The sequence below is a fragment of the Lottia gigantea genome (assembly GCF_000327385.1).
Source record: "Lottia gigantea unplaced genomic scaffold LOTGIsca_128, whole genome shotgun sequence".
Lineage (NCBI taxonomy): Eukaryota > Metazoa > Mollusca > Gastropoda > Lottiidae > Lottia > Lottia gigantea.
Window position 1 is genome coordinate 58,956 of NW_008707390.1, and position 24,528 is coordinate 83,483.

The 24,528-nt window shown below is 30.9% G+C and overlaps 3 protein-coding genes across 3 annotated transcripts; 2 read left to right on the forward strand and 1 right to left on the reverse strand.

The window, feature by feature from the left end:
* Positions 1 to 33: 33 nt before the first annotated feature.
* LOTGIDRAFT_238013 (hypothetical protein) lies at positions 34 to 7,459 on the reverse strand. The gene is made up of 14 exons (XM_009048734.1): positions 7,421 to 7,459; positions 6,120 to 6,262; positions 5,406 to 5,695; positions 5,074 to 5,175; positions 4,804 to 4,890; positions 4,375 to 4,455; positions 3,842 to 4,075; positions 3,424 to 3,588; positions 2,576 to 2,895; positions 1,990 to 2,144; positions 1,386 to 1,579; positions 1,164 to 1,245; positions 758 to 867; positions 34 to 502 (listed from the first exon to the last, which is right to left on the reverse strand). The coding sequence occupies exons 2-14, from the start codon at positions 6,229 to 6,231 to the stop codon at positions 479 to 481; spliced, it is 1,956 nt and encodes a 651-aa protein (XP_009046982.1). The 5' UTR covers positions 6,232 to 6,262; positions 7,421 to 7,459; the 3' UTR covers positions 34 to 478.
* Positions 7,460 to 9,476: 2,017 nt separating this feature from the next.
* LOTGIDRAFT_238014 (hypothetical protein) lies at positions 9,477 to 11,444 on the forward strand. The gene is made up of 2 exons (XM_009048735.1): positions 9,477 to 9,788; positions 10,398 to 11,444. Exons 1-2 carry the CDS (start codon positions 9,488 to 9,490, stop codon positions 10,517 to 10,519), a joined length of 423 nt encoding a protein of 140 aa, XP_009046983.1. The 5' UTR covers positions 9,477 to 9,487; the 3' UTR covers positions 10,520 to 11,444.
* A 129-nt stretch (positions 11,445 to 11,573) lies between these two features.
* Positions 11,574 to 22,319, forward strand: LOTGIDRAFT_138707 (hypothetical protein; the record flags this gene model as incomplete). Its single annotated transcript, XM_009048736.1, has 22 exons — positions 11,574 to 11,683; positions 12,112 to 12,130; positions 12,373 to 12,551; positions 12,760 to 12,994; positions 13,314 to 13,432; positions 13,610 to 13,768; positions 14,682 to 14,775; positions 15,032 to 15,199; positions 15,538 to 15,609; positions 15,850 to 16,029; positions 16,457 to 16,618; positions 16,865 to 17,051; positions 17,160 to 17,339; positions 17,784 to 18,079; positions 18,485 to 18,615; positions 19,092 to 19,212; positions 19,571 to 19,712; positions 20,522 to 20,571; positions 20,617 to 20,760; positions 21,146 to 21,249; positions 21,549 to 21,657; positions 22,128 to 22,319. 22 exons carry the CDS (start codon positions 11,574 to 11,576, stop codon positions 22,317 to 22,319), a joined length of 3,153 nt encoding a protein of 1,050 aa, XP_009046984.1.
* Between the last annotated feature and the right edge of the window lie 2,209 nt (positions 22,320 to 24,528).

Genomic DNA, 24,528 nt, shown 5'->3' on the forward strand with positions numbered 1-24,528 from the left:
TCCCAAATTACCTAATCCTGCAGATTAAAGATTCTTAATGTATACTAGTTTATTCTGAGAAATTGATATACAATGATCTGTTAAACATAAAATGTAGGTAGGAGTTTGTAGTATATTAACATTTTCATATATAAACAAGTCCAGTTGTCATAAATGGCCTGTGATATACCAAAAATAAAAAACCTTGAACAAGAATATAACTCTTAATAAAACAGTTGTGGTTTATGTATAATTTATGCAAGACCATGATATTTTAAGCACAGTGAATACAAAACATAATCGAAATAAGTGGTACATAATATGAAAAAGCAGTAACAATTATTTGATATTTGCAAACAAAATTAACAATAGTTTATGAATGGACACAAATAAAATCAAACCTTTTGACAATGCTGCTTCGGAATTTTAAAAAAAGATATCATTGTTGTGTATCTTTTGGTTGTTTCTCCAACCAAGTACAGTAATTGCACATTAGACTTTAATCAAGATTGTCAATTTTCATCTGAAAAAAATGGTATTGAATAAGATTACTAACGACTGTCTTGACCGTTGAACTACAAATAGAGTGTTACTGGCATATTGTCAGTTTAGCAAATTGTAGAATGTTAAAATATTTGATGTTTATTATTAATTGTAATCCTCTCCAATTGTTTGATAATACACCTTTGAGTTCATAGACTTGGCAAAAAGATTGTTTATCCCCTATATAAGACATCATACAAATACTGAAAAATAATATAACAATTATGACACTTACAGTAAACTTGGAATCTGCAGGTTTAAAACCTAAAACTCTACCAAAGAAATACATCTCTCCATCTAAAGCATTCTGTATATTTTCTGCTTTACGGAAACCATGCTGTTCTCCTAAATTAATTAGCACACATAATTTTTAATTGTCCAGAACCATATCCTAGCTGTCAATATATCTTCACAATATAAGAAAGAAAACAATTCACCTGGAAAGGGCCTTAAAGTTCCCCAGTAAGCTACCTTATACAACAGGCATGAAATCAACAACTCTCAAGGCTAAGATTAAATCTAAGTGGCAAGACCTTCTGTTTCACTGTAATGCTCATATGATTGTATTAAACTTTGTGTAGAGTGCATCAAAACCAAAGTTCCTTAAAATATTAAAAGTGATAAGAAGATAATAGTATTACCTTCAAACATAACTAATGCTGCAGGCTTCCCTTTAGCTTTAACTGCATTGTACATCATCTCTGCTTGATTTGGAGGCACAACCTACATTACAAAGAATCAAAATATCAGAAATCAAATTTTTACCATCCTCAAGGCAATATAATTTCAAAAAGACAGTCAGCAACTCTCATCCCCAGCTCCAATAAAATAAATAAATTTGTCACACAAAGGATTTGACCTACCTTATCCTCATCTCCTTGAAAGAAAGCCATAGCACAATTAATTTTATCCACATGATTAATAGGTGATCTTTGTTTCAATATTTTCCTGCCCTCATCAGTGTAGGGTGCAATCAGCCGATCTAAATACCGACTTTCAAATTTATGAGTTTCTGCTGCCAGAGCTTCCACGTCTGCTACACCATAATGACTCACACCTGAAAATATTCGCAATGAATGGGATTTTTGGTCTATTTGATGATAGAAAAGTTATTTTTTGGTCTGCTACATCACAAAATGTGTTTAACTGAAGATAGACAAAATGTTAAATCTGAAGAGTGGCAGCTCAACTTTCACAGTGGACCAAAGTTGACCAATCAGGTGTCCTTGGTTCAAAGCGTTTAACATTTATTACATGCAAGTAAATTTTCTGTCTTCAAATGCAGTGTTTTTGAAAGTCAATGTAGCGTTATTCTGGAGGATGAATTTGTGTTTTTCCAGTCTTGTTCAGGTGTTCAGTTTGATATCTTGAAGCTCCTCAATACTCTGACAGTGTGTTGATAAGCTTTTGATTGGCATTCGAGCTGCAAATCATTACCACAACAGATTCTGAATATTAGATCTGTACCTGTTTTGAAGACATTTTTAAAAGCAAGACAAGCTAAGGTGGTGTAGCCTCCAGCTGAACCTCCATCAATACAGAGCTTATTACCATCTACTTTTCCTTCTTTAGCTAAATATTGAGCTCCACTACAGCAGTCATCTACATCATATACACCCCAACTAAAAATATCAATGGTTCATTCTAATAAATATATGTATATCAATCAATCTGGTTCATCAGTCCCATAGCAAGACAACAGCTTGGGAATAGCCAGTCACTGAATTCCTAGCAAACCGATGATTGGTTTTATTCTTGGCTTAAGAATCTCATAAGATCATAATACTTGATTCTAATTCAAACACTTTTATTTGATAAGACAAGGTATACAAAGCTGTAACATTTCCAATATTCAAAGTAGGCATAATGTTACAATTTCATTATTTCTCCTTGGTCAATTTGATGAAAGGATTGATGACATATACTGTTAATGACAGATCCTAGTAATCTTAAAGATACTATATATTTTGATTGATCCCTGTTCTTGTCTGCTTTGGTTTTGCTATATTCAGATACAGGGTTTTCAGATACAGGGTTATCAAGATAGACTTACTTTTCACGTAAACTATGTCTGTATTGTTTACCATAACCAGTGCTACCTCTATAGTTGACTAATAAGACAGCAAAGCCACGACTTGTAAAATACTGTAGTTTTAATTCTAAACTGTTATTATAACTACTGGTAGGTCCACCATGAGCTCGCACCAACAAGGGAGGTAATTCACCATCTAAACCAGTAAAATCTTTATTTTGGGGAGGATAAAAGAAACCGTGTGATGTTTGTTTATCTTCTGTTGTCCAAGATATTCCTGTTGGTAGACTAAAATATCCAGAATCTATTTCTAATGAACTGGATTCTTTCAATATTGTAGTCTATGAAAAAAGATGGAAAAAGAAACATCAAATAATAAGAAATACTATACATAACATATATTAAAGAAATAACAGGTCTTAGAATGAACATAAATTTTAAGAATTTTAAACTTGGCCAATAAGAGCATATTCATCAGTAGAAATACATAACATAAAAGGTTTCTTATGTAATCTGATAAATCCAAAAAAACTTTATAATTATCCTTAAATATGCAATTAACTATTGAAAAACATTTTTCAATAATTACTTAGGTTTATGAATTTTCGAATTTTCCAGATTTTACAGGGATTCGGTTGTAACTTTATGACACCAGGTAAATGATGAACTTATGAACTTATATTGACCATTCTTGAGAACTTCAATTTTATGTTCATTCTAAGATGTAGTATCACTTTAAAACAGAGCGTACACAGAAATAATGCATTGATTCCACAATACCCTTATGATTTTTCTGAAAACTCAAATTTTGGATGAAGTGAATAACAATTGAGGATTTCAATGTCAAACAATTTCTTATATGAACATACCTTTCTAGTCTTGAGATTAACTTGTATAACAGATAAAAACTGTGTATCACTGAAAGCTAAACAATAGATATCACCACTTGCAGACCAGTTGATGTTTCTATGTCTTTTAAATGGTGTATTTATAGCCTCTGTTGTACCAGTCTTCTTATACAATATCTCGATAACCTGAACAAAGTTCACATCAATTTAACACTAACACACATAACTAAAACAAATTGTCAATATCTAAATTAAGCTCATAGCTTACAGCTCCTTAAAAACCATTGAGGATCACTCTTGTTTTTTCATCTTTAATCTGTTTAGCTATGATTAATGCCCCCTGCTAAGAATATTCTAGGCTGAAAATATTTTAACTGCATTGATAGATACCTAGATTCTGGGTTTGATTTTATAAACAATTGATTATAGAATTACCTACCCCAGAATATATTGTTAAGATATGGTCAGCACCACTGGGATCAAAGGCATATGCTGAGGTGCCAATCTGCCATTTGGGACCACCCACTTCTTCTTGTCTCTCCAACAAATTAGTTGATTGGCCCGATTTTGACAGACAATATAAATTCCACCAATTTGATTGGTCACTGATGTAATGTAACTCGTTGTCATGTGACCATTGCGGTTCAATGACGCTATTATCACTTCCAGTATCCTGTCCAAAAAAAAAAATGATTTTGTATTTTAAATGTCGTGTGAAAACAACTAATGTCTATAAATTTCTATGAGAAGGACTTTGGAATCTTATAATTGCAAATCTTTATCATAAGTTGATACTTGTTACCAGAACTACTAAAATTTTTTTATATTATTATCCATTTAGTAAAAGTATAAAAAATCTGGATAAATTTCAGTACTTTAATAACCTAGGTTTCATTTGATAAAGTACATAAGACATAGATATAAATACCTAATTTTCTTTTTCAAATGTGAACACTAGTCTAAACAACTCACCACTTTCTTGGTAGAACCTGCTACCACACCCTCACCATTAGATGTTAGTTCTGCTGTATATAAACTAGTAGTATCCCATGGCTAAAATATAACAAATTGAATCTTATCACCAAAATTATTTTTTAAAAAAATGCATATTTATTTTGCAAATGTGCTTCAAAGGAATGTTAATATTAGTTGTGCTTTATCATCATATGGTGCTGAATTTAAGCTATCTGGATCAAGTTTGATTCATTTTACTATAATCAAATAAAGACATATCAGCAGATGTCATGACAACCAGACTGTCATTAACATAATCTTGTACAATTATAACAAAATTCATGACATCATTGATAATATCTGCATCAGAGTTCATCAATGACAGCCTGCCAATTTATGTTAAATTCTGATGTAGGCTATAAGGATCATGCTGAATGTAAACCTTACCATATTAGGATGATTCCATTCTACCCAACAAACCTGTTTACCATCCTGACTCAGTCTGATATCACTATAAAAATCGGCACCACTTGTCTACAAATTCAAATTGCAACTCAACACACATCAAAAGTATGGATTCTATTAACAATCAATTAACATCATATTAGTTTGAACTACTCAACACAACAAGCAAAAGAGCTCATATTTGTCAGAAACTTATTGAAAAATGAAATTTGTACTATCTATATATTAGAAAGAAGCAAACAATATACATACTATTACTGTCTGCTGTCCTGTTGCTGGTGAAATAGATACTAAATCATTGACAGCTTCTTTACCCTCTACATGACTCTCTCTTATACAATATATTCTATTATACTGGAATGAAATTAAAAAAATATTATATTTTCTTTCGTGTTTTTCTTCTATGATTAAGAGTGCACTTTGTTTTGCATTTCTGTTTTTTCCTTTGAAATATGTTCATGTTTCAGACTGCTATTTTGAAGTCACTGTACATGTAATATTGCCCCAGTTGGACAAAGATTCTGAATTCTTCTGAAAACGATAAAAAAATTTCAGCATAGAATGTCAAAATATTCTCAATTTACCTTGGCTGAAAAGATTCCATCAGCAAAACGTAAACCTTTATCTTTCTCTGTCACTGGTTCTGGTTTAGAATCGGCTGATTTCTGGACATATAGAACCTGATCCGTAAAATTAGAGAAGTATATAGCTCCTTGATAAACCAAATATGATACTCCACCATATTCATGTACTGTTGTTCTTACATTATAGTCTGTTGGAGTTATGGTCTCTGTTTTAGAAGTTTTAGTATTGAAGGAGCAAATAGCATTTCTTCCATTTTCATCAGCTCTTGATTCTACCCAATAAACATAGTCTGTAAACAAGAAAAAAAAAGTGAGAAATTATGGAAAATGACTTTTCGTTCTGGTGCATTTCATAGTATCCATCATATTTAACTAAGCTGACTCATGAAACATTGCCTTATTAGTAACAATTAGGTATTCTTGAAATTTCTGGCTCAATAATCATATATATATAGTCTTGAGCAATTCCAAGTAGAATATATAGACACAACTTTATGAAACAATAACCATTGGATAAAGTTATATGAACGTTTCGACGTTTTTCACCCCTTCGACCTTGATAGGCATATGACGATAAAAGTGATATTCAAACTGAATATACATCAGGGTATTTTAGCTATTCCTTTAATACTAATATGTCAGTTTAAATCTCTCTTGCATGTTATATCAGATTCTATGAGGCTCAATTTGAAATAACTAATTATATTAAATTACCAGTATATTTTGGGTCCTGATCCAATGAAACTTGTGATAAACCAACAGCACTCTGTGTTATTAATTTACTGGAAATGGGTGATTTCCACGAACCATATGCTGCTTTAGTCATCTTATTTTCAGTATTTCTTACTTTGATTAATCTAGAAAAATATTCGATTTTAAACAAATAAGAGGTATAAATAAAATATAGTCTTTAGTATAGCTCTCAAATTTGTTATCTTTCTTAAAGGGACAGCTGCACCATTTTTTGACATATCATACTTTAGTCTCATTTTTTAGCTTAGGCAATCAGTAATAGTGTTCACAGCTCACCGTCAAAATTTGAGCCTTCAAATCCATGTATGTCCAGAATTATCCGCATTTGAATGTTAAAATGACGACTCTGTGATATATAGAAAAGAAATATAGGCTATAGAAAAAGTGAGTAAAATTCCTAGTTTGGAGTATTTTAAAAGGAATTATGCGATTTTCAAACATTTCTAGTACTTCTGAAGACTATTTACATATATTCAAAACTAAAATCAACCCCCCATATTGGCGCACCTGTCCCTTTAAGTTTCGTCCGAGGATACTTGAATAACATTTGTAATTTGACAAACTTTACTAGTTAAACAACTTGTATTCTAGAATAGAAATATTAAAATACAACTTGAATCATGTTTTTACTCAGCTTGAATATGTTGAACTAATTGATTACTCCAGAATTCAATAAAATTTACATTCCCCAAGATTTGAATTTACAATTCTCTGGAATTAGTTTTAAATGAGCCTAAATAAACATTCATATTCTCCAATATTTTCTGGGAAATTACAAGAATGCTACTTTTTATTTCTTTTCGTTTTTTTTATAAATATCAATAAAATGTATATGGATAAGAATGAAAACTGAATTCTCCAAAAGATTTTTATTATCTCAAGAAATTTAAAAATAACTTTATTATAGCTAATTACTTAAAATTTGTTTTTAAAAGTGCTAAATTTTTAATTTGATAAATCATGGAAAAAAAATAGTCTATAATGCATCTGATTTACAAATCCAAAACAATAAATACCCAATCTACTACACCTAGGCCTATACACAGAAAAAGAGCATTTTGTATGTGAAATAAACAACTCTTTTTTATCTTTAGTCCTTAGTTCCAATCAAAAGATGTTTCAAAAAAAAAAAAAAAATCAAAAATCAAATAAAATCCAGTCTTTCTTCTTTCAATCAAGCTTCAAATGAATCAAATCAATTTAGTCTAATTTATATACCTTTTATATACCTAAAAAATGCTTAATAGTAAAACCAGTATTACCTTCAAGTTTAAGCCTAAATACCTCCTCAAATATGGCCAATAGTCAAAGTATAAATTTATAAAACTGTTATCAATGTTGTAGGGTAAGGTGATCGAGAACTAACTGATATCTACTGTAATGAAAGCTATCCACTTCATATACTACATATTATATAGAAATAAATATTCTCCAGGAACTTTATATTCTCTTGAACTAGTGTATACTGGTAAATGTAATGATATTGATAGTGTATATGATGGGACTTGAATATATTTTACTATATCAAGGCACATTGCATCAGCCTACTTGGATAATCTAAGCCCTACTGCAATTTGTTAATTTTAAAGTGGCAGTGACAATGAGCTATAAAGATAATCAGTCCCGTAGATATCCACAGTCATTTTCAAATGCCCACATTGACATTTGATATAATATGTTGTCCTCACCTTGTTTGTCCAGCAATTGGTGTTATTGCCCTCTCCCCACCCCCCTCCCTTGCCGGAAAAGAGGCTGGCACAGATTTGATCCTCCCACTTTCCAAACTGTTATCAATATACATACTGAAATAATAGCCAGTGTAAAATTTTGTGGCCCCTGCTGTGCCCCTTTATCACTTATGTTATGCCACTGCGTCCAGCCTAGTCCAAGATTGCTAGTGAATAATGCACTCCTTTCTAAAAGTGAGATATCAATGAAATTCACCAACACAGAGAGTGACATCATTATAGCTGACATTCAATTAAATTTTCTGAAAAAAATTAATGGAATATAGCAATCTTGAATATATTTTGACAAATTGATACCGTCCCTTTAATGATAATTTGCTCACACAAGATTGGTTGCACAATATGTAGGACTGTTTGATTGCATACACTTGCAGTCCTTTTAATGTAAGTCAATATTTTAACCTTCCAGTGAATCTGCACAGGGATGTGCAACTGGCACTGTGAATTATCAAATAGGTCGTCAATGCAGTAATAAGACAACTGACACAACCAGAATTATTAATATTTCATGAGACAAGCAAAGACTTACTCTTCCAAGCTGTCTGTGAATCAAGTCAGAGAACGAACAGGTTCAATCTTAAGTTGAACTTTGAACTATGTGCTTGAGCTTTGATTAACCAGACAGACTGAATAATAAGAAAAGTGTCTGGTTAACTGGGGAAACAGGAAGTAAAGTGAAAGTACAAAAAATAAAAGAGTTGTCTTGAGAAGGTACATTTTTTTTTATAAAAGAAAGCTATGTATTCTATGTGTTAAATGTATTATGAACAAGATAAATCATGATTTATATTATAAAACCATGTCATAAATTCAATAATATCTATTCCAGATATTGTCTTAGACAGGAAGCCCAGATTTTTCATTGGAGATGAATGATAGCTTGAGTTTGAGTAATAGATGGCATGGGCTGATGAAATGTCTCTTTACATTACATTGTCATTTCCAAATTTTTCTAAATGATTAGATAGTTTCAGTAAGGCTTATATAATGCACATGTTACAAATGGACGCGGGGAACTCTAGGCATTTATTATAAAAGAGTAAAAAAATCAAAACTTCAGAAACTTCTAAATTAAATCTCATGAAAACTTCAAAAGAAACAAAACATAAAAGAATAAAGAAAAGAGATCATCCCAGCACTTTTCTTGATTTCTAATTTTCTAAGGGAAGTAGGCCTATCAATATGAGTAAGGCCTACTTGCAACATAGTCAAGTGAATATTCTCCATATTGTTGATAATAAAATTATTGCATCTTTGGTTTATTACATCAGAAAAAAAAATTAGCTAATCAAAACTGTGTCGAGCAAAACAAAAGCAAAGCACAGACTTCCCTTTTTATTAGGTAGAATTCTGACCGGAAATTTATGAAATTTGATTTTATTACACAAACCAAATGCAAAACCTATTTTAGATAACATCTCCAGAGTTGGCCTTGTTTTATCATAGTTTAGATTTTCAAAATATTATTCATAGAGCTCATGCGACTCTCTGACTTGGTTTGTGAAGTAACCATATCCAGAAAGTCCACATAACTAATCATGTTTGTTTAAGTATTTCTTTTATTTCAGATAAATACAGAACATGATAAATAGAATCAAGAGGATATTTGGATTTGATAAAGACCAGCCAGAAAATACAAAATTGGATTTCCCAAAGCTGAAGGAAATAGAAGATGATGTTTTTATTAAAGACTTACGAGAAAAGACTTTGAAATATGTTCCCTTACTAGAAGAAGATTGTTTATCATGTAAATTAATCTCCACTGGAATCACACTTGGTACATCTATTTACATTATGATTACAGCCTGTAAACTCACACCAAAACAACCCACAGTCACTAAAAAGGTTTCTGTCATAGTGTGTGGATCCTCTGTTTCATTAGGTTGGTATACTAATTTTGACTGGTTGAGGTATTTGAAGAAAGACTTCAAATTACATTAAAGATGGGTTCCCTTATTTTCATGTATGAAAATGAAAATGCTCTACTTACCGTATATGAATAGAAATTACATGTGTTCTAATGACTTGGAAAAATAACAGTTTGTCTCACAATTATCTCATAATTAGCTAATTTAGAAGAGAATTACCAGCAGAATTCCAATGAGTGGTCGATCAAGAAAGGTCAAAAAGTATTTTTTCGTTGATCCAGACTGTACAAACATGAACATGTATGTTCTTAAATTATATGCAAAAAAAACATTATAATATGATCATAACTCACCAGAAACACCATTTAATCATTAGTTTGCTTAATTTGACACTAAACAGATAAGGAAAGCCATCTTTAAAAATTAAGACATGGGCAAAGTTTGAGCAGATTGCAAAATTTCTTCATTCACATGGATAATGTTTGGACTTGGAGCTACCTGCTACAAAAATATGGAATTAGGCTTGATAACAGAACTTTTTGGTGGTTTTTTTTTTTGTATAAAAGTGAAAAGATGACAAATATATGAAAGAAATAATGAAAACTTTTATTTATATTTTTTAGTACTTGCATTTCTGGCATATACAAGATTTTTTGATGCAGAATTTTTCACCAGTGAGAAACCATTCCTAGAAATGTTGGAGGATGAAAAAGCAAAGTTAAAAGAATTAGCAAAGAAGAAATGAAAATATACAAAGTTTTACAAAATTATTTCAATTTTTGACATTTTAATTGACCATGTCAGAAGCTATGAGCCATATTGACAACTTAGTGAGACAAACTGCTATATAGAAATTTGGATTATCCTTACTGTTTCAATGATAAAACAACTGCCAATCTACATTTTCATTCAGTTAAAATTTAGTTTTGAATGGTGTGTGATGAATATGTTTACAAGAAGGGTGTTTTTGTGGGATCATCTTAAAGGGATCTAAACATTTTGAAGAGCTCAATTTTAGCCTCTCACAATCTGACATATGTTTTGAAAATTTATACTTAACCTCCATTAGCTATTGATTTGACAAAAACTATTACAATTTCTTCTGTTTCAACACGGTTCCATGTAGTCATTTTTACATTATATTTTTTGATGAAAACATATGAATATAATAGAATTTAGAAGAACACTCTTGATTGGTACCTGTATAACAAGAGACAAAATTGTGACAACTTTGATGACATTGGCTGTAACATCAATATTTTGATTATTCAAATATATTATGTTTTGTAATTTTTTTGTCAATTTAGTACAGTCTAAAAGAGGTATATAGTCAGTAGTTCTTTGGAAGTTTATTTCATGTGCAATTTTGAGAAAGGAAATATGTTTATATCATGTGTAAAACTGTTGATCCTTAGACTTCTATAGATCGAAAGACATTTGTTATGAAACACAAGTGAGAATTTAATTGGATTTGTGTGAAATGACAAAAGAAAAAAATCAACTCACAGTGGTCAAAGACTAGCATAGAAGAAGCGTCTCATGTTCCACTACCATAAAATGTTATGCAATAAGATTTTTCGCTTATTATGTTTACAGTAGGCCTAATTGATTATTCCTTATTCAATAATTGTTATATAGCCTTCCAATTTAAACCAAATAAATCCAGTTTTATATCATAATTTATGTTTTTGTTGTCTGAAAAAAATTACCTCCCTTGGTAAATCTTTAGTGTTTGAGGAGGAAATACCCCTTCATATGTAAACAAGTAATGGCGGGAGTAGGATTTTAAAGGCAAAAAAATGAAAACACATATTGAGTCTATTTTAGAAGAATTGCCTTTCAAACTGAGACACAAATTGATGCAATTCCAGAAGGAAGGTATTGAGTATGCTGTCAACAATAATGGAAGGTAATCATTTGGATATTCACTGACGAGATGATACTGATAATGATAAGTGAAACTGATACACTGGCATTCCATTCAACCCTTCCTTATTATTTCATATTTCAAAACTTGCACACACAATTTAGAATTTAGCCCTAAATCTATTATAAATTTGTTTGAGTCTAAAATTTCTCTAAAATTATAAATACTATTAGATGTGGGAGTAAAACATCTCGCAAATGAAGAGAATTTTGCAACATCAAGAATGGACATTCACTAAGAGATTAGTGGAGCAGCAATGATCATTGGGTACAGCATTTAAAGCACAGTCTGCAGTATCAGCTTCTGCTGGAAGTGGGCATTATCTTGTCATCTTCCAACCTATATAGCAGTAGCACATAATTATGTGTCTTATTATTGAGGCCTCTCAAAGTTTAAAATTCTAATTACAGGGTACTTCTTGCAGATGAGGTATGTATAATTAATATCTTTAGACATATTATCATTCATTTATGTAAAAACTGAAGAAATATCAAATTTCTAGGCCAATTGAAGTGTCTGAACTGGCATGCTGTTAAATGTTATTTAGAGTGATGCCAAATTTTACTATATAAGCTTATATTACTAATAAAACCAATGATTTTTACCTTTTTTTTTTATTATCTGCACAACCATATTCAACCAAACTTTTTACATTTCATTTTATTATACAGATGGGACTTGGAAAAACTATTCAAGCTATTTCAATAGCTTATTACTATAAAGAGGACTGGCCATTGTTAATTATTGTACCCTCCTCGTTACGGTATTGTTGGATAGAAGAAATAGAAAAGTGGCTTCCTGACATCCATCCACATGATATCAACCTCATTATGATGGGAAATGATGCCAAGTAGGTAGAGATTGATCAATTCTCTTTTTTAATGCGTTTTCAATCCATACTTAGATTTTTTGAAGTGACTACAGTTGAAACAACACACTGGCCTTATAGTGTAAATTTCTCAATAGAAATGACATTGAATTTCATGGGGTTTTATTTTTGCACTTAAAACTAGTGCCTAATGCTAAACTTATTGCATGATTTTATATTTTCTCTCAAGGAATATATCTACTGCTAAAATCAGTATAGTTACATATGGTTTATTGAGCAAGTCTACAAGTCATATAGTAAAAGAAGCTTTAACAAATCAGAAATTCCAAGTTATAATTTGTGATGAGTCTCATTATATCAAGAATAATAAAACAGCTAGTAGTAAGGCTGTAGTACCATTGGTTCAGGCTGCTGAAAGAAGAATATTACTGTCAGGAACTCCAGCATTAGCTAAACCTGTAGAGGTAAGTAGGATAATCCAACAAAATAGATATTCGTTAATTAAAGCTGAGAATTATGTTTATGAATGCATTTAGAATTGTGCCTCAAGAAAATGAGAAAACTAGATATATATCATTCATAGGTAATTGGCATTTCATGTTTACTTTCGTTTGATACCCAATCATACTTTATCACTCAATGATAGTTACCCCCAGATCAAATTTTTCCTCTGAAAAGCCAGATATTTTCTGAGAGAAACATACTCTTTTGAGATAAAGATGAGATACTAGAAAAATCCTTTTCTTTGTCAATGTTTATTAAGAAAATTACTTGATATTTTAGTTATTCCCTCAGTTGGATGCCTTATGTCCTAAGGCTTTTGGATCCTGGTGGGATTTTACTGCAAGATATTGTGATGCTAAATTAGAATGGTTTGGTCGCATGAAGCGACGAAAAGTAGAGTAAGTAACAGATTGGCATGTCATGTATTTTACTAATGATACTACTCTTTGAGATAACTTCCAACTATAATTGTGCAAGATACAAACAAGAATAATGAACTGTATCATGCTATCAAAATTTACTGTGTCAGGCTATGAAAATGAAAGTGTTAAAATGTATTTGTTTTTTTTGTTCAGTGGAGCTAGTAATTTAGAAGAACTACAGACCAAATTAGTTAAAATGGTGATGATAAGAAGAGAAAAGAAAGATGTACTCACTCAGTTACCACCAAAACAGAGACAGAAAGTTTTATTTGAACTCAAAGATTCTGAATTAAAAAAGGTGGGCATAACTTTGTTTTAAAGAACAGCAACTAAATTACATTTTATATACTTTATTGTATAATAATATAATGTCTAACTATGTTACCTATCCTTCAAAAATATTTTTTACTTGTAGTTGTAAAACCATTAGAAGTTCATATGATATGAATTGATGCCTTTGTTTAGGCCACAGTGAAAATAATAGCGGCTTGAAGACAAATGAGGTGTAATCTCAGAATAAACTTTTCAATCCTTTCAACCCGAGCGACCAGTATAGCAGCTGTTAATAAGTGATGTCACACAATGTTAACACCATATGCTTCAAGTTATATACTTAAGGAATGAATGTGGATCTTGTTATCGTTATTCTTTATATTTACATTGGTTTACCTTTACGTGTGTAGTCTTCTATACGTATGTTCGATATTCTCTCTGTACAGTCTTTTTATAGAATGAGGGAAATTCCCGTCAATCGGCTAACAGCGACATGAACATTGTTTCTCTCTTCAAACGTAGTCTACCAATGTTTCAAATCAAGTGCAAAATTAACACTTTATTTCTTTTAATAAAAACGGAATCTGTTTAATATGGCTTGATTTAAAATACTTGTTAGAAACCCTTTCAAAATCCAACTCTAGGTAAAAAACTTGGGTCAATCCTTGTTTTCGTTTTCGATGTATTCATACGCCTTATTGTCAGGTGACAAACTACAGTTATTGGAAAATTAACGCTGGTTTGGCTAACTGGTTTATTGAAGGGAGTGATAGTAGAAATGTAAATATTTCAGGGTATATGATGTTTTAATTCATTTACACTCAAAGACCTCATGTTTTATTGACTATCATCCATTACAGGATATTCGTTCAACCTTTGCTGATTTAAAACTCAAACTAAATCATAGTGCTTCTACAGTATCTAGTCTAGTACCAGATCTACCATTAACCAGAGTAGATCAAGGGCAGATAACTTCTGATGATAAACAAGATACAACAACATTAGGCTTGATATCAAAATTATTACAACTCACTGGGGAAGCAAAGGTATGTTAATAATTATTTTATTTTTCTATTGTGTAGTGGAATAGATTCTTGAGGCACATTTCAAGAGCTTTTGAATGACAAGGGTGTTATATAAGTATACTTGTTACTTGCTGATTTTTTAACCTCTATTGACACTGTATTAGGAATAAAACAGTTTATTAGACAAGTTGTGCAAAACTTAGACAGAAATGAGTTCAGAGAAATAAGTCCAAATACATGGTGTTGCTTTAAAACACATTTGTGAAATTAATTACAGGTTGGTCCTGTAAAGGATTATATCAACATGTTAATAGAAAATGAGAATTTAAAGTTTCTAGTATTTGCCTATCACCATGTTATGATGAATGGTATACAACAGTTATTATATGAGAAGAAAGTGAAGTTTATTAGAATTGATGGTACCGTCCCTCCAGCTGATAGACAAGTAAATGGCTTCTTTCTTTTAGACTATAGACTGACTGGTGAATGAGAATTACTAGTTTCTTAAAAACAGCACTTGAGTACAAGATAGTGATTCAACTGTTTAATGATTGAGAGTATTTTATAATCTTGATGTATTTTGATGAAAGTGATGTTATGCTACTTGTAAATTGAAAGTTCTCTGTTTAGCCAAATGAGCAAATATTCGCTAGCTGAAAGTCAAGCCCAAAATTACCTTACTTATTGGAGATGCAGTCAATTAGAATTGTAATAGATATGACGATAATTTAAAAAAATTACGTCTGAAGGTGACTTTGTAACATGAAAAATTGTTGATTTTAGATGTATGTAACCCAGTTTCAATCAGATCCTAGTATTAAAGTAGCTATATTAAGTATCCTGGCTGCTGGTGTGGTATGTATAAATTTGGCATTTTCCACGACACGATTATTCCAAAAAGAGTTTACTAGATTATGACGTCAATATCGCAAATACAAAAGCAATATGACTTTTGTGTTTGGTATTGTCATAATCTGTGAAATGTGAAATTATATTCATTGTGAAAATGACCCAATGCTATATGAATCTGAAAAGGTGTGTGTATGACACTGCTATCCATTGAATTACTTTGTTGCTTTATACTCTGTTTTTTAGGGATTAACTCTAACAGCAGCTAAGTTGGTGGTATTTGCAGAGATGTATTGGACACCCGGTGTAATGGTACAATGTGAAGACCGAGCACATCGTATTGGTCAGACTAGCTGTGTACCAGTTCATTATTTAGTAGCTAAAGGTACTATGGATGAGTGGGTATGGTCAGCTGTTTGTAAAAAGGTAAGATATGACAAATATCAGAAAGGTTATATATGGTAAACAAAGTTTTCTTTCAAATTTGTGCGAAATTTGATGGATTATTGTCCAAGGTCATTAATAACAGTCAGAATGATGAGTGAGCATAACTTTCTTTTGATTATATATCCATAATGTTCTGTAATTGTATATATGTTTATATGTTTTTCTTGATATTACTCTCTATAGAGATCTCATGTATATATATTCAGTCAATTCAATTCCGGAATTTAAATCCAAATCTGACATTAGAGAAGAATACTTTAAACTATCAAGGTGGCAGTTCCACTGCAGTGACAACATGTTTTGGGGTTTTTGGTTTTCTGATTGAATAAGGCTTACACATGAATGAGGTCTATGAAACTTTAGATTCTATATCTGTACTTCATCAACATTTCTATATTTTTTTCAGACAGTGGTAACCTCGACAACATTATCAGGTAAAAAACAGGAATTAGAGGCAGAGTCTGGTGATAAATATCAGGTAGAATTATTATCCAATGCTGAGGTGAATTATGCTGTAGAAGATGAAAATTCAGATATGGATTTATCCAATTATTTTCAATCACAAAGGGTATGTCACTTATTTCTCCAAACGGTTATTTGAATTGGCTTAATCTATATCCACTATCAAAGTTACCTTTTAGTTTTTAAAAGTGTTGAGTTTCTTTTTATTGGTTTTGAGGTTTTTTTTATACTCTTGAAATTTTTACTTATGGGACTTTTTAGATAGCGGTAGGCAGATCTGATGGACATTTCTTCATTTCTAATATCAAGCTCAATATAATTTTAATGATACAATTCGTGATATATTTTACAGCCGAATGACCAGAAATCTATATTAGATTTTTTAACTCCACCTACATCAAGAAATAAATCAGCAGTTGATACAGGAAAACGTAAACGTAACAATTCAGAAGAAATCAATTTGTCAAGCAGTAAAAAACCTAAAACAGTCAATCAAGATATAGTTATATTAGACAGTGATAGTGAGAATGAAGATTTCCGTCCACAGATGAAAACTCGAACAAAACTCTTTGACATCTTATGTCGTGATAGTGAAATATCTAGTCCTAATTCTAGTCCATGTAATGAGTCTAGATCATATTCTAAAGTTGATAGTCCATTTATCTCCTCTCATTCACATTCTAGTCCTAGTAATAAAAGTGATCAAAATGGGAGCATGAAATTGGTTAAGGAAGCCATGACAGCCCCACACCAGAAAAATCACTGGAGTTGCATGGCTTGTACATATTTAAACCATCAACAATTACCATATTGTGAAATGTGTGATAGTCCAAAACCAAAACCAGGGACTGTGAAGAAAACTTCCACAAAGGGAGTTAAATCCTCCATACATAGCTCAGCAAAGTGTAATAAAACTTTAAGTGATTCTACAAATGCTGAATGTAATGAAATTGATATTGATAGGGATAGTGAAAGTGATTTTATAAAATGTGATAGTGCTAATTCTTTTATAGATTCTGAACTTCCATCAATTGTTATACCCAAAAAACAGAAAAACAAAATCTTACGTAGCGAAAATACATCAGAACAGCATTATCAAACGGCATTTGATGATCGAGAATTAATTAATTCTGATATTCCTGAGATTGAAATGAACAGTTCTACCCCTCAAACCAAAATATTGCATGTTCAGCAAAATACACCCCCAGAAAAAGAAACAGAAAAAATTATCTCAACCCCTGGTTCATCAGGAAAAAAATATAAATTCAAAGCTAAAACTCCAGTAACACCAGTGGATTCTAATAATAGATCTGGATGTAGTTCCAGAAAACCATTATTCAAACAAAGGAGAAGCTCAATTGAATACCAAACTTCTGGAGATGGTGAAAATATCTCTCAAAGTGTCAACTCCCACCACTTATCACCAGCAATGACAGAAAGCCAGGAGAACAAGACAAGTCCTATTGTAAATAATAAAGTGTTAAATATCAGTATACCAGAAACTGTATATAAAATATTTCTATATTGTGGTAGTAGATATACTGGTAGAATCTATATCTTTGATGAGGTAATATTATGTTTTCATATTGTCTCAGTTTTTTTCAGTTTCATATAGCCTTTCTGAATAGGGCATATAGTTAGCTAGTCTGACAAATCTACTCGTTCCTCAGACGTGATCTACAGATGGGATATCAGCACATTTAGAGCGAGATATAAAGTGTCATGTTTTTTTTTAGTATTTCACCATGTTAAAAGCCAAATTTAGGTACCTATACAAAGCTAAACAATTAATGAATCCATCAAGACATTACAGAATTTTCCTCAAAGTCCCTGAGCACCACACGGTGCTTAACTTCAAGAGTTGTGGGTAGAAGGTAAAATATACCCCTTGGCTGTTTTGTTGTACCATGTAAGTCAATAAATATTTCTGAATTAAAAGTTATTACTATCAATTTTCAACTTATCCTTTCAGAATGAAGAGGCTTTAAATATAAATTTTGTACCACTGGATATAGAATTAAATAATATAGATGATTTACCTGACTTATTGAAATATCGACCACATCTTAGACTCATACAGAATTTTGTTAGAGAATGGAATTTGTAAGTTCATATGATATTAGAAATTTTGTTAATATTGTATATTTTATAAATTTAACTTATCGCCAGTATACTATAAAGGTCTATAGTAACATGTTAACTGTTTTAATTGTACGATCGCCTGTGTTCTAGGCATACTTGCGCTTGCGCTGGGTTATGTGAAATACCCCGGTTTTCATTCCGCCATTGTATTTTGTTTACTTTTCAATAACAATTTATATCATCCCAGAGTAGTTGTTAATCTGCATGAATGTTGTGATGGTCTATACTGACGAATGTTCTGAGACCTTGAATTCCAGTATTAATTGTTTTTGACAAATTTCTATGGTTTTGCACGATGTCAGTAATCACAGACATGTCTTCAGAGAGCCATGATTTGAGTTTTATCTTTTGGAAATACTTATATTCAGTTTAAATCGAGCTTTTGAAACTTCTGGTTAAATATGCCATTGGATTTTGTATTTAATGTTTTTTTACAGATTAACTGAAACGAAGAGAAGATTGTTAATAAATCGAGGTGTATTGTTTATAAATCCAGTAGCAGCATATCAACAAATCAGTAGTAAACAAACCTCATCTACTCAACGTCATAAAACTAAGGTACATTATACTTTAACCAAAACAAGCCAAGATTTCAATAATTATTCCACGTATCAGGATTCAAAACATATTAAACAATTACATATATTTACAGGGTTATGATTCTAGTAAAATAAACCCCTCGAATTAATCAGTTATTTTGGAGACATGATACAAATACAAATCAATGTCCCACACTCTATTAAAGCATTTAGTATAGTATATTTTATATATTTCTGTTTACATGAATAAGTGTGGAGAAAATCCTATTTATATTTATATATAGGATAAATCTGATGCTGATATTCTTTATACTATATCATATTGTTTACACTGATATTGATACATCTCTTTAAGTGTTTTATCAAATATATTACAGGAAGATATCAGTCAAGCAGCAGCTAAATTAGCTACTTCTATCAATGGCACAGTGAGACAGATTAGTAAAAAACCAACAGAAGAAAGCAATAAAACAAATGATGACAGTTATGGAATAGCTCAGGTAATAAACCCCACTTTCAGTTGTACAATTGGATAAAACGGTTTTCACAAAATGGTTTGTCTTCCCTCCAGTTACCTGTCAATATGACATGAACCATTACAGTATAAAATGCCTCGAAACACTCTGAAATACTTTGCTTTATGACTGCAGATTGGGATATCTGTTTGTTATATCAAGGTTATCTGAGCTTTAACTACTACTCATGACCCTAGATGTAACAAACTAATATCCTGATCTTTGAAGATATCACAAATGTGTAGAAATCAAAAATTTGATTCTTTAATTCAATAATTTTTTGTCACCTCCAGTACATATAAAATTAGTGTTATGGCTTCTTATAGCTAATATTTACCATAGAAAATTGGTATTAAAACTTGATGGTAAAGATTTCAATCAATTCATTGAAGAAATTATGCAATTAGCACTATACCTCTAATGATCAATCAAATAATGATAATTATATTAGCACCATGTACAGCTAAGTAGAGTTAATTGATGTTTTTATGATTAATACCTGTATATATATTAGTTATTATTGACACATTCAATAAACAATTATTATGTGATAATAGATTGTTTATTACACCACTAACTGATTTTTATTATGTATTTCTTGTGTTATTTATTCTTTAAATAGTAATTAATGTGTGATTTAAACAGGGGTGTTTCTATGTATCATTAGGTTGGGGACCAAGTAGAGGCCACACATTTGTCAAGGGGGGCAAACTGCAATAGGCAAGAAATTTTAAACTTGAGGGACAAAAGCCATGTCAGAATCCTTTCCCTTCTTTGATGATACAGAAACAGATTGTTTACCTTGTATCACAGGTAAATCAGCTATCCCATGCAAAAGTAAACAAGCTCACTTTAAAGCTTCAGTTTGTTTCCATACCTCAAAAAGTATGAACTTGTTTTATTTCTAGGTTGTAAATAATGAAGGTGTACCATTATGTTTAAACTGTAGTCAGCCCTATAGTAATAGTTTATTAACAACACAAACAATAACATCTAATAATAACGCCTGGCAAACCAGATTCTGTTCCTTAAATTGTGCCGATTCCCATTGGGTAGGTTATTATTTTGGTTGTAAGATCTTGTTACTTTGTATTTTTTTTTTTTTATCTCAGTAGTGTCTTTATATATGATGTAATTACAAACGTTATGAAAATAATAATTCTAATGATAATAACTTTATAACTTAAGACACTCAGATGCACTAGGACTAGGAAATCTTCTTAAGGATTTTTCTATTCATAGACTTAAATAACATAATTAAAACAACTGTATTTGATGACCAAAAACTTATCATACAGCAATCATTTGCAGTTTCTGTTCAGCTGAATCTGTTGCAGTTCGCTAGAGAAACTTGGGTGGTAACCTGTTTGATTATCAATGATAGTATGGCAGATCTATGTCTGTTTGATTCTGAAGTTATTATTGCTGTTATTTCAGACTAAAACAGACAGTGGATATTGTCGTGATAAAATCTATCAAATAGAACATGGTGTTTGTCAGATCTGTCAATTTGATGCTCATTCATTTTATAAACAAATCAAGTAAGTTATAAAACTGTGTTAGGGTGATATTAAAATAAAATTCTCATAAAAAGCATGGGCTATGGTCACAAAGCTCGAACTATATATCTATATATATGGTATATTGTAGAACATGCATCAATAATTAAGACAATAATATTAGAAATTCACAAAAAATGATCTCAAATTTTCTCATCATTTTAAATAGGAAAAGAATGGCCTTTGAGCCCCGAACCCCCATCTTGACATTTTGAGGCTCCTACACCCCCTCCTCCCCCCTCTTGTTATGATTCATAGAAACACTACTGGTTGTATTGCAGAGATACTGTTGATATGAAAGTGAGAGTCAAGTTAATTAGTGAGAGTAAATTTTCTAAATTAAAATCTAAAGTAAAAGAAGTGATGGCTAGGAAACCAGTTGAAGGTCAGGTATGTATCATGACTCAAGGCAATGTCACTATCTTGATAGAAGTTATCATAAATATTTTATTGATTTACTTTTTAAAAGATAAAGATTCCCTTTTAACTAATTGAATTTTTTTATTTATTTTGACAAAATAATTGAAAATAAATAATTAATATCATGATCATAGTCAGGATTAAATGTGAAAATCTTCTTTAGTTGTCATGATGAGATTAAAAGATCATTGATTGTTCATGTATACTAAAACAAATATATTGAGCAATGTTTAAAATAAAATAAAAGTTTTGCTACTTATCAATGTGAAATGCTGGAAATTTTTACGTAAAAATCATTTTAAAATGGTATATGTATTTATATTTAGAGCTTCAAAAGGAAATTGAAAACCTTTCTCTCTACCTTGTTCAGCTTTGTTGTACTTTTTACAAGGTACTAGGGTCAAGTTTAATCATGCTGAATTATTTTGGCCATATTTCAGTTTTGGCATGTAGACCATATTAAACCAGTATTTGAGGGTGGTGGAATGTGTGATATAGATAATATGAGAACATTGTGTGTTATATGTCACCAGAAAGTCACATCACAACAAGCTTCTAAACGAGCTCAAGTTAGAAAATTAGCTGGTGCAGCTGGTTCTGGTGATATTACTGCTTTCTTTCAAAAGATTTAAACTTAATGAAATGGATGCAGGTGGGCTTCTAATGTCAGTGATTCTGTAAAACCAAAATTTCGCAGCTACCCAATCGTCCCAATGGGTATCATATCTGTATAAGGGCAATAAGTGCTGATGGATGATCAAAGGCTTTTCTGAGATTCATATTGTGAAAAAAAGGCTGATTTATTTCCTAAATATGTGATTTCTGGTATGATCTGTTCGATCTCAGAAAGGAATAAAATTGATTCAGTAAGTACAGATAGATGTATATGAACATATGCTGCTTTGTAGCTGAAACATGAGTCCATGTAATCAGGTTTTTGTAATTAAGTAAAATAATGCTTGGTGAAATAAATTCATTTCATTTCTATGTCTTCATTAGATGAAATTTTATATGTGATACCAACAGTTAGAGGTCTTCTAATAAAAAATACACTACATAAAATTGTATGTCAAAAATTATTTGTGTCCTCAAGGCCATAAGAGGGGGAAATGATGTTGGGAAATAACGGAAAATATTTTTGAACAATTCTTCTGACATTAGTCTAAATTTGCAAAATCTCAACAGAACAGCTATCAGCAACTATGAGGCAATGTCTGGTTGATTATATTCAGCACATCAACCTTTACATAGATTATGCATATAATCTTACAAGACTTTTGGTTTGTTGTGACTTAGGCCTTGGCAATTCTATCATTTTTATTTACAGATAAAATACATTATCTAGTAATATAAATGAATATTATCTTGCTTGTCAATATTCACTTAGTAAGCCACAGTCCTTTGTTGGCCTTGAAATTCCTTTTATATGTCCTTTTATTGCATTAAAAAAAGAATCAAAGTTCAATATAATGACAGGATATGAGTCTTATTTAAATAATTTATATTTGATATTCAAGGTTGCGTTATTCAAAGCCTATACTTGACATTAGAGTTAAATCTAATATAAATAAGTGACTTGATAATGTTATGAATAGTTGAGTTTAATATTGATTTCTAAAGAAGAATAAAGAGCTCAAGCTTTGAATGAATTATTAAAGAATTGATCCACAACTTGTATGTATATTCTACTGTTGAGTTTCAAGAACAAGAGCCACATTAGAAATAGTAAATTTAAAAGTCTTGGAAGAAACCAAATCAGCTTCAGAAAATAACTGAAAGAAAGTTATTGTCTGACTATATTGATGAGTTGTAATTGATATTTCAATTCATATGAAAATGATTGTCAAAGTTCAATTCAGAAAACATTAAAGTCAAGGAGTACATAAGATCAGTTTTGAAATGGAATAGTAGAAAGCTATTGATCATTTTGGTAATATAATTTAAAAAGTTGCGTAAGATATTGACTTTAAACCTCACGAGTGTAATGACTGGTATAAATGTAAACAGGCCAATATTATATCTATATAAGGTTACAACTGATAACATTTCTTTCTGTATTCAAACTGATTTAAGTACACTTCAGTGTTTATTTTATGAGAATTTTCACCACAACATAAGCCAAATTTGTGATGAATTTTGGTGTCCATAGACTATGATGTACCTGTGCCATACATGGTATCACAATACAGTCAATGGGTATGCTTTTCTTTGTACAACTCCATAAGTATAATTTATGCAAGAATGTAGATCACGTGAACCAGTTCTCAAAAACTATTGACAGTAGTGACCCAAAAATTGATTGGATTCCTCTCCTATTTGACCCTACCTGTGATGAAATCATACATTATATAACATATACATGTGTATAACATCTGAAAAAGTGGGAAGAGCTAGATTTTTCGGGCTAGTTATTTGGTAGATATATTTTGTAATAAATCAATATAAGTGTATCATACACCATCTAATACAACTTCTCAAGTCATATAAATATATATACTAATAATGATCTCTTTATAGACAATTTATTAGTGAAACATAAAAATACAAAGGCCTCATAGTAACAAAATGTTTTATTTACAAATAAATACTCAAAATTTAATTCTTATAAAAAAAAAAATACAGATTTATTCACGAAAATAATCTCTGTGGGTTTTGCAAGTGTTCACAATTAGGGTATTACATGGAAATTTAGAAACTTAATAATACATGAATCAGCAGTTATGACCCATATTACTTTATATGTACATATGATTTTTTAATAGTATATTCTTTAGTATATAAACATCAATAATGATCACTGAGTTTAGTTACAGATATGTATGCTCTAGATTGATTGATATT

Excerpts from the sequence above, each read along its gene's own strand:
- LOTGIDRAFT_238013 (XM_009048734.1), bottom strand. The coding sequence starts at position 6,231 with ATGACTAAAGCAGCATATGGTTCGTGGAAATCACCCATTTCCAGTAAA. Across the intron at positions 4,456-4,803 it reads AATGGAATCATCCTAATATG|CCATGGGATACTACTAGTTT; the intron begins GTAAGGTTTACA and ends GTTATATTTTAG. Across the intron at positions 2,896-3,423 it reads TTAATCTCAAGACTAGAAAG|ACTACAATATTGAAAGAATC; the intron begins GTATGTTCATAT and ends CTTTTTTCATAG.
- LOTGIDRAFT_238014 (XM_009048735.1), top strand. The coding sequence starts at position 9,488 with ATGATAAATAGAATCAAGAGGATATTTGGATTTGATAAAGACCAGCCA. Across the intron at positions 9,789-10,397 it reads TGGATCCTCTGTTTCATTAG|TACTTGCATTTCTGGCATAT; the intron begins GTTGGTATACTA and ends TATATTTTTTAG.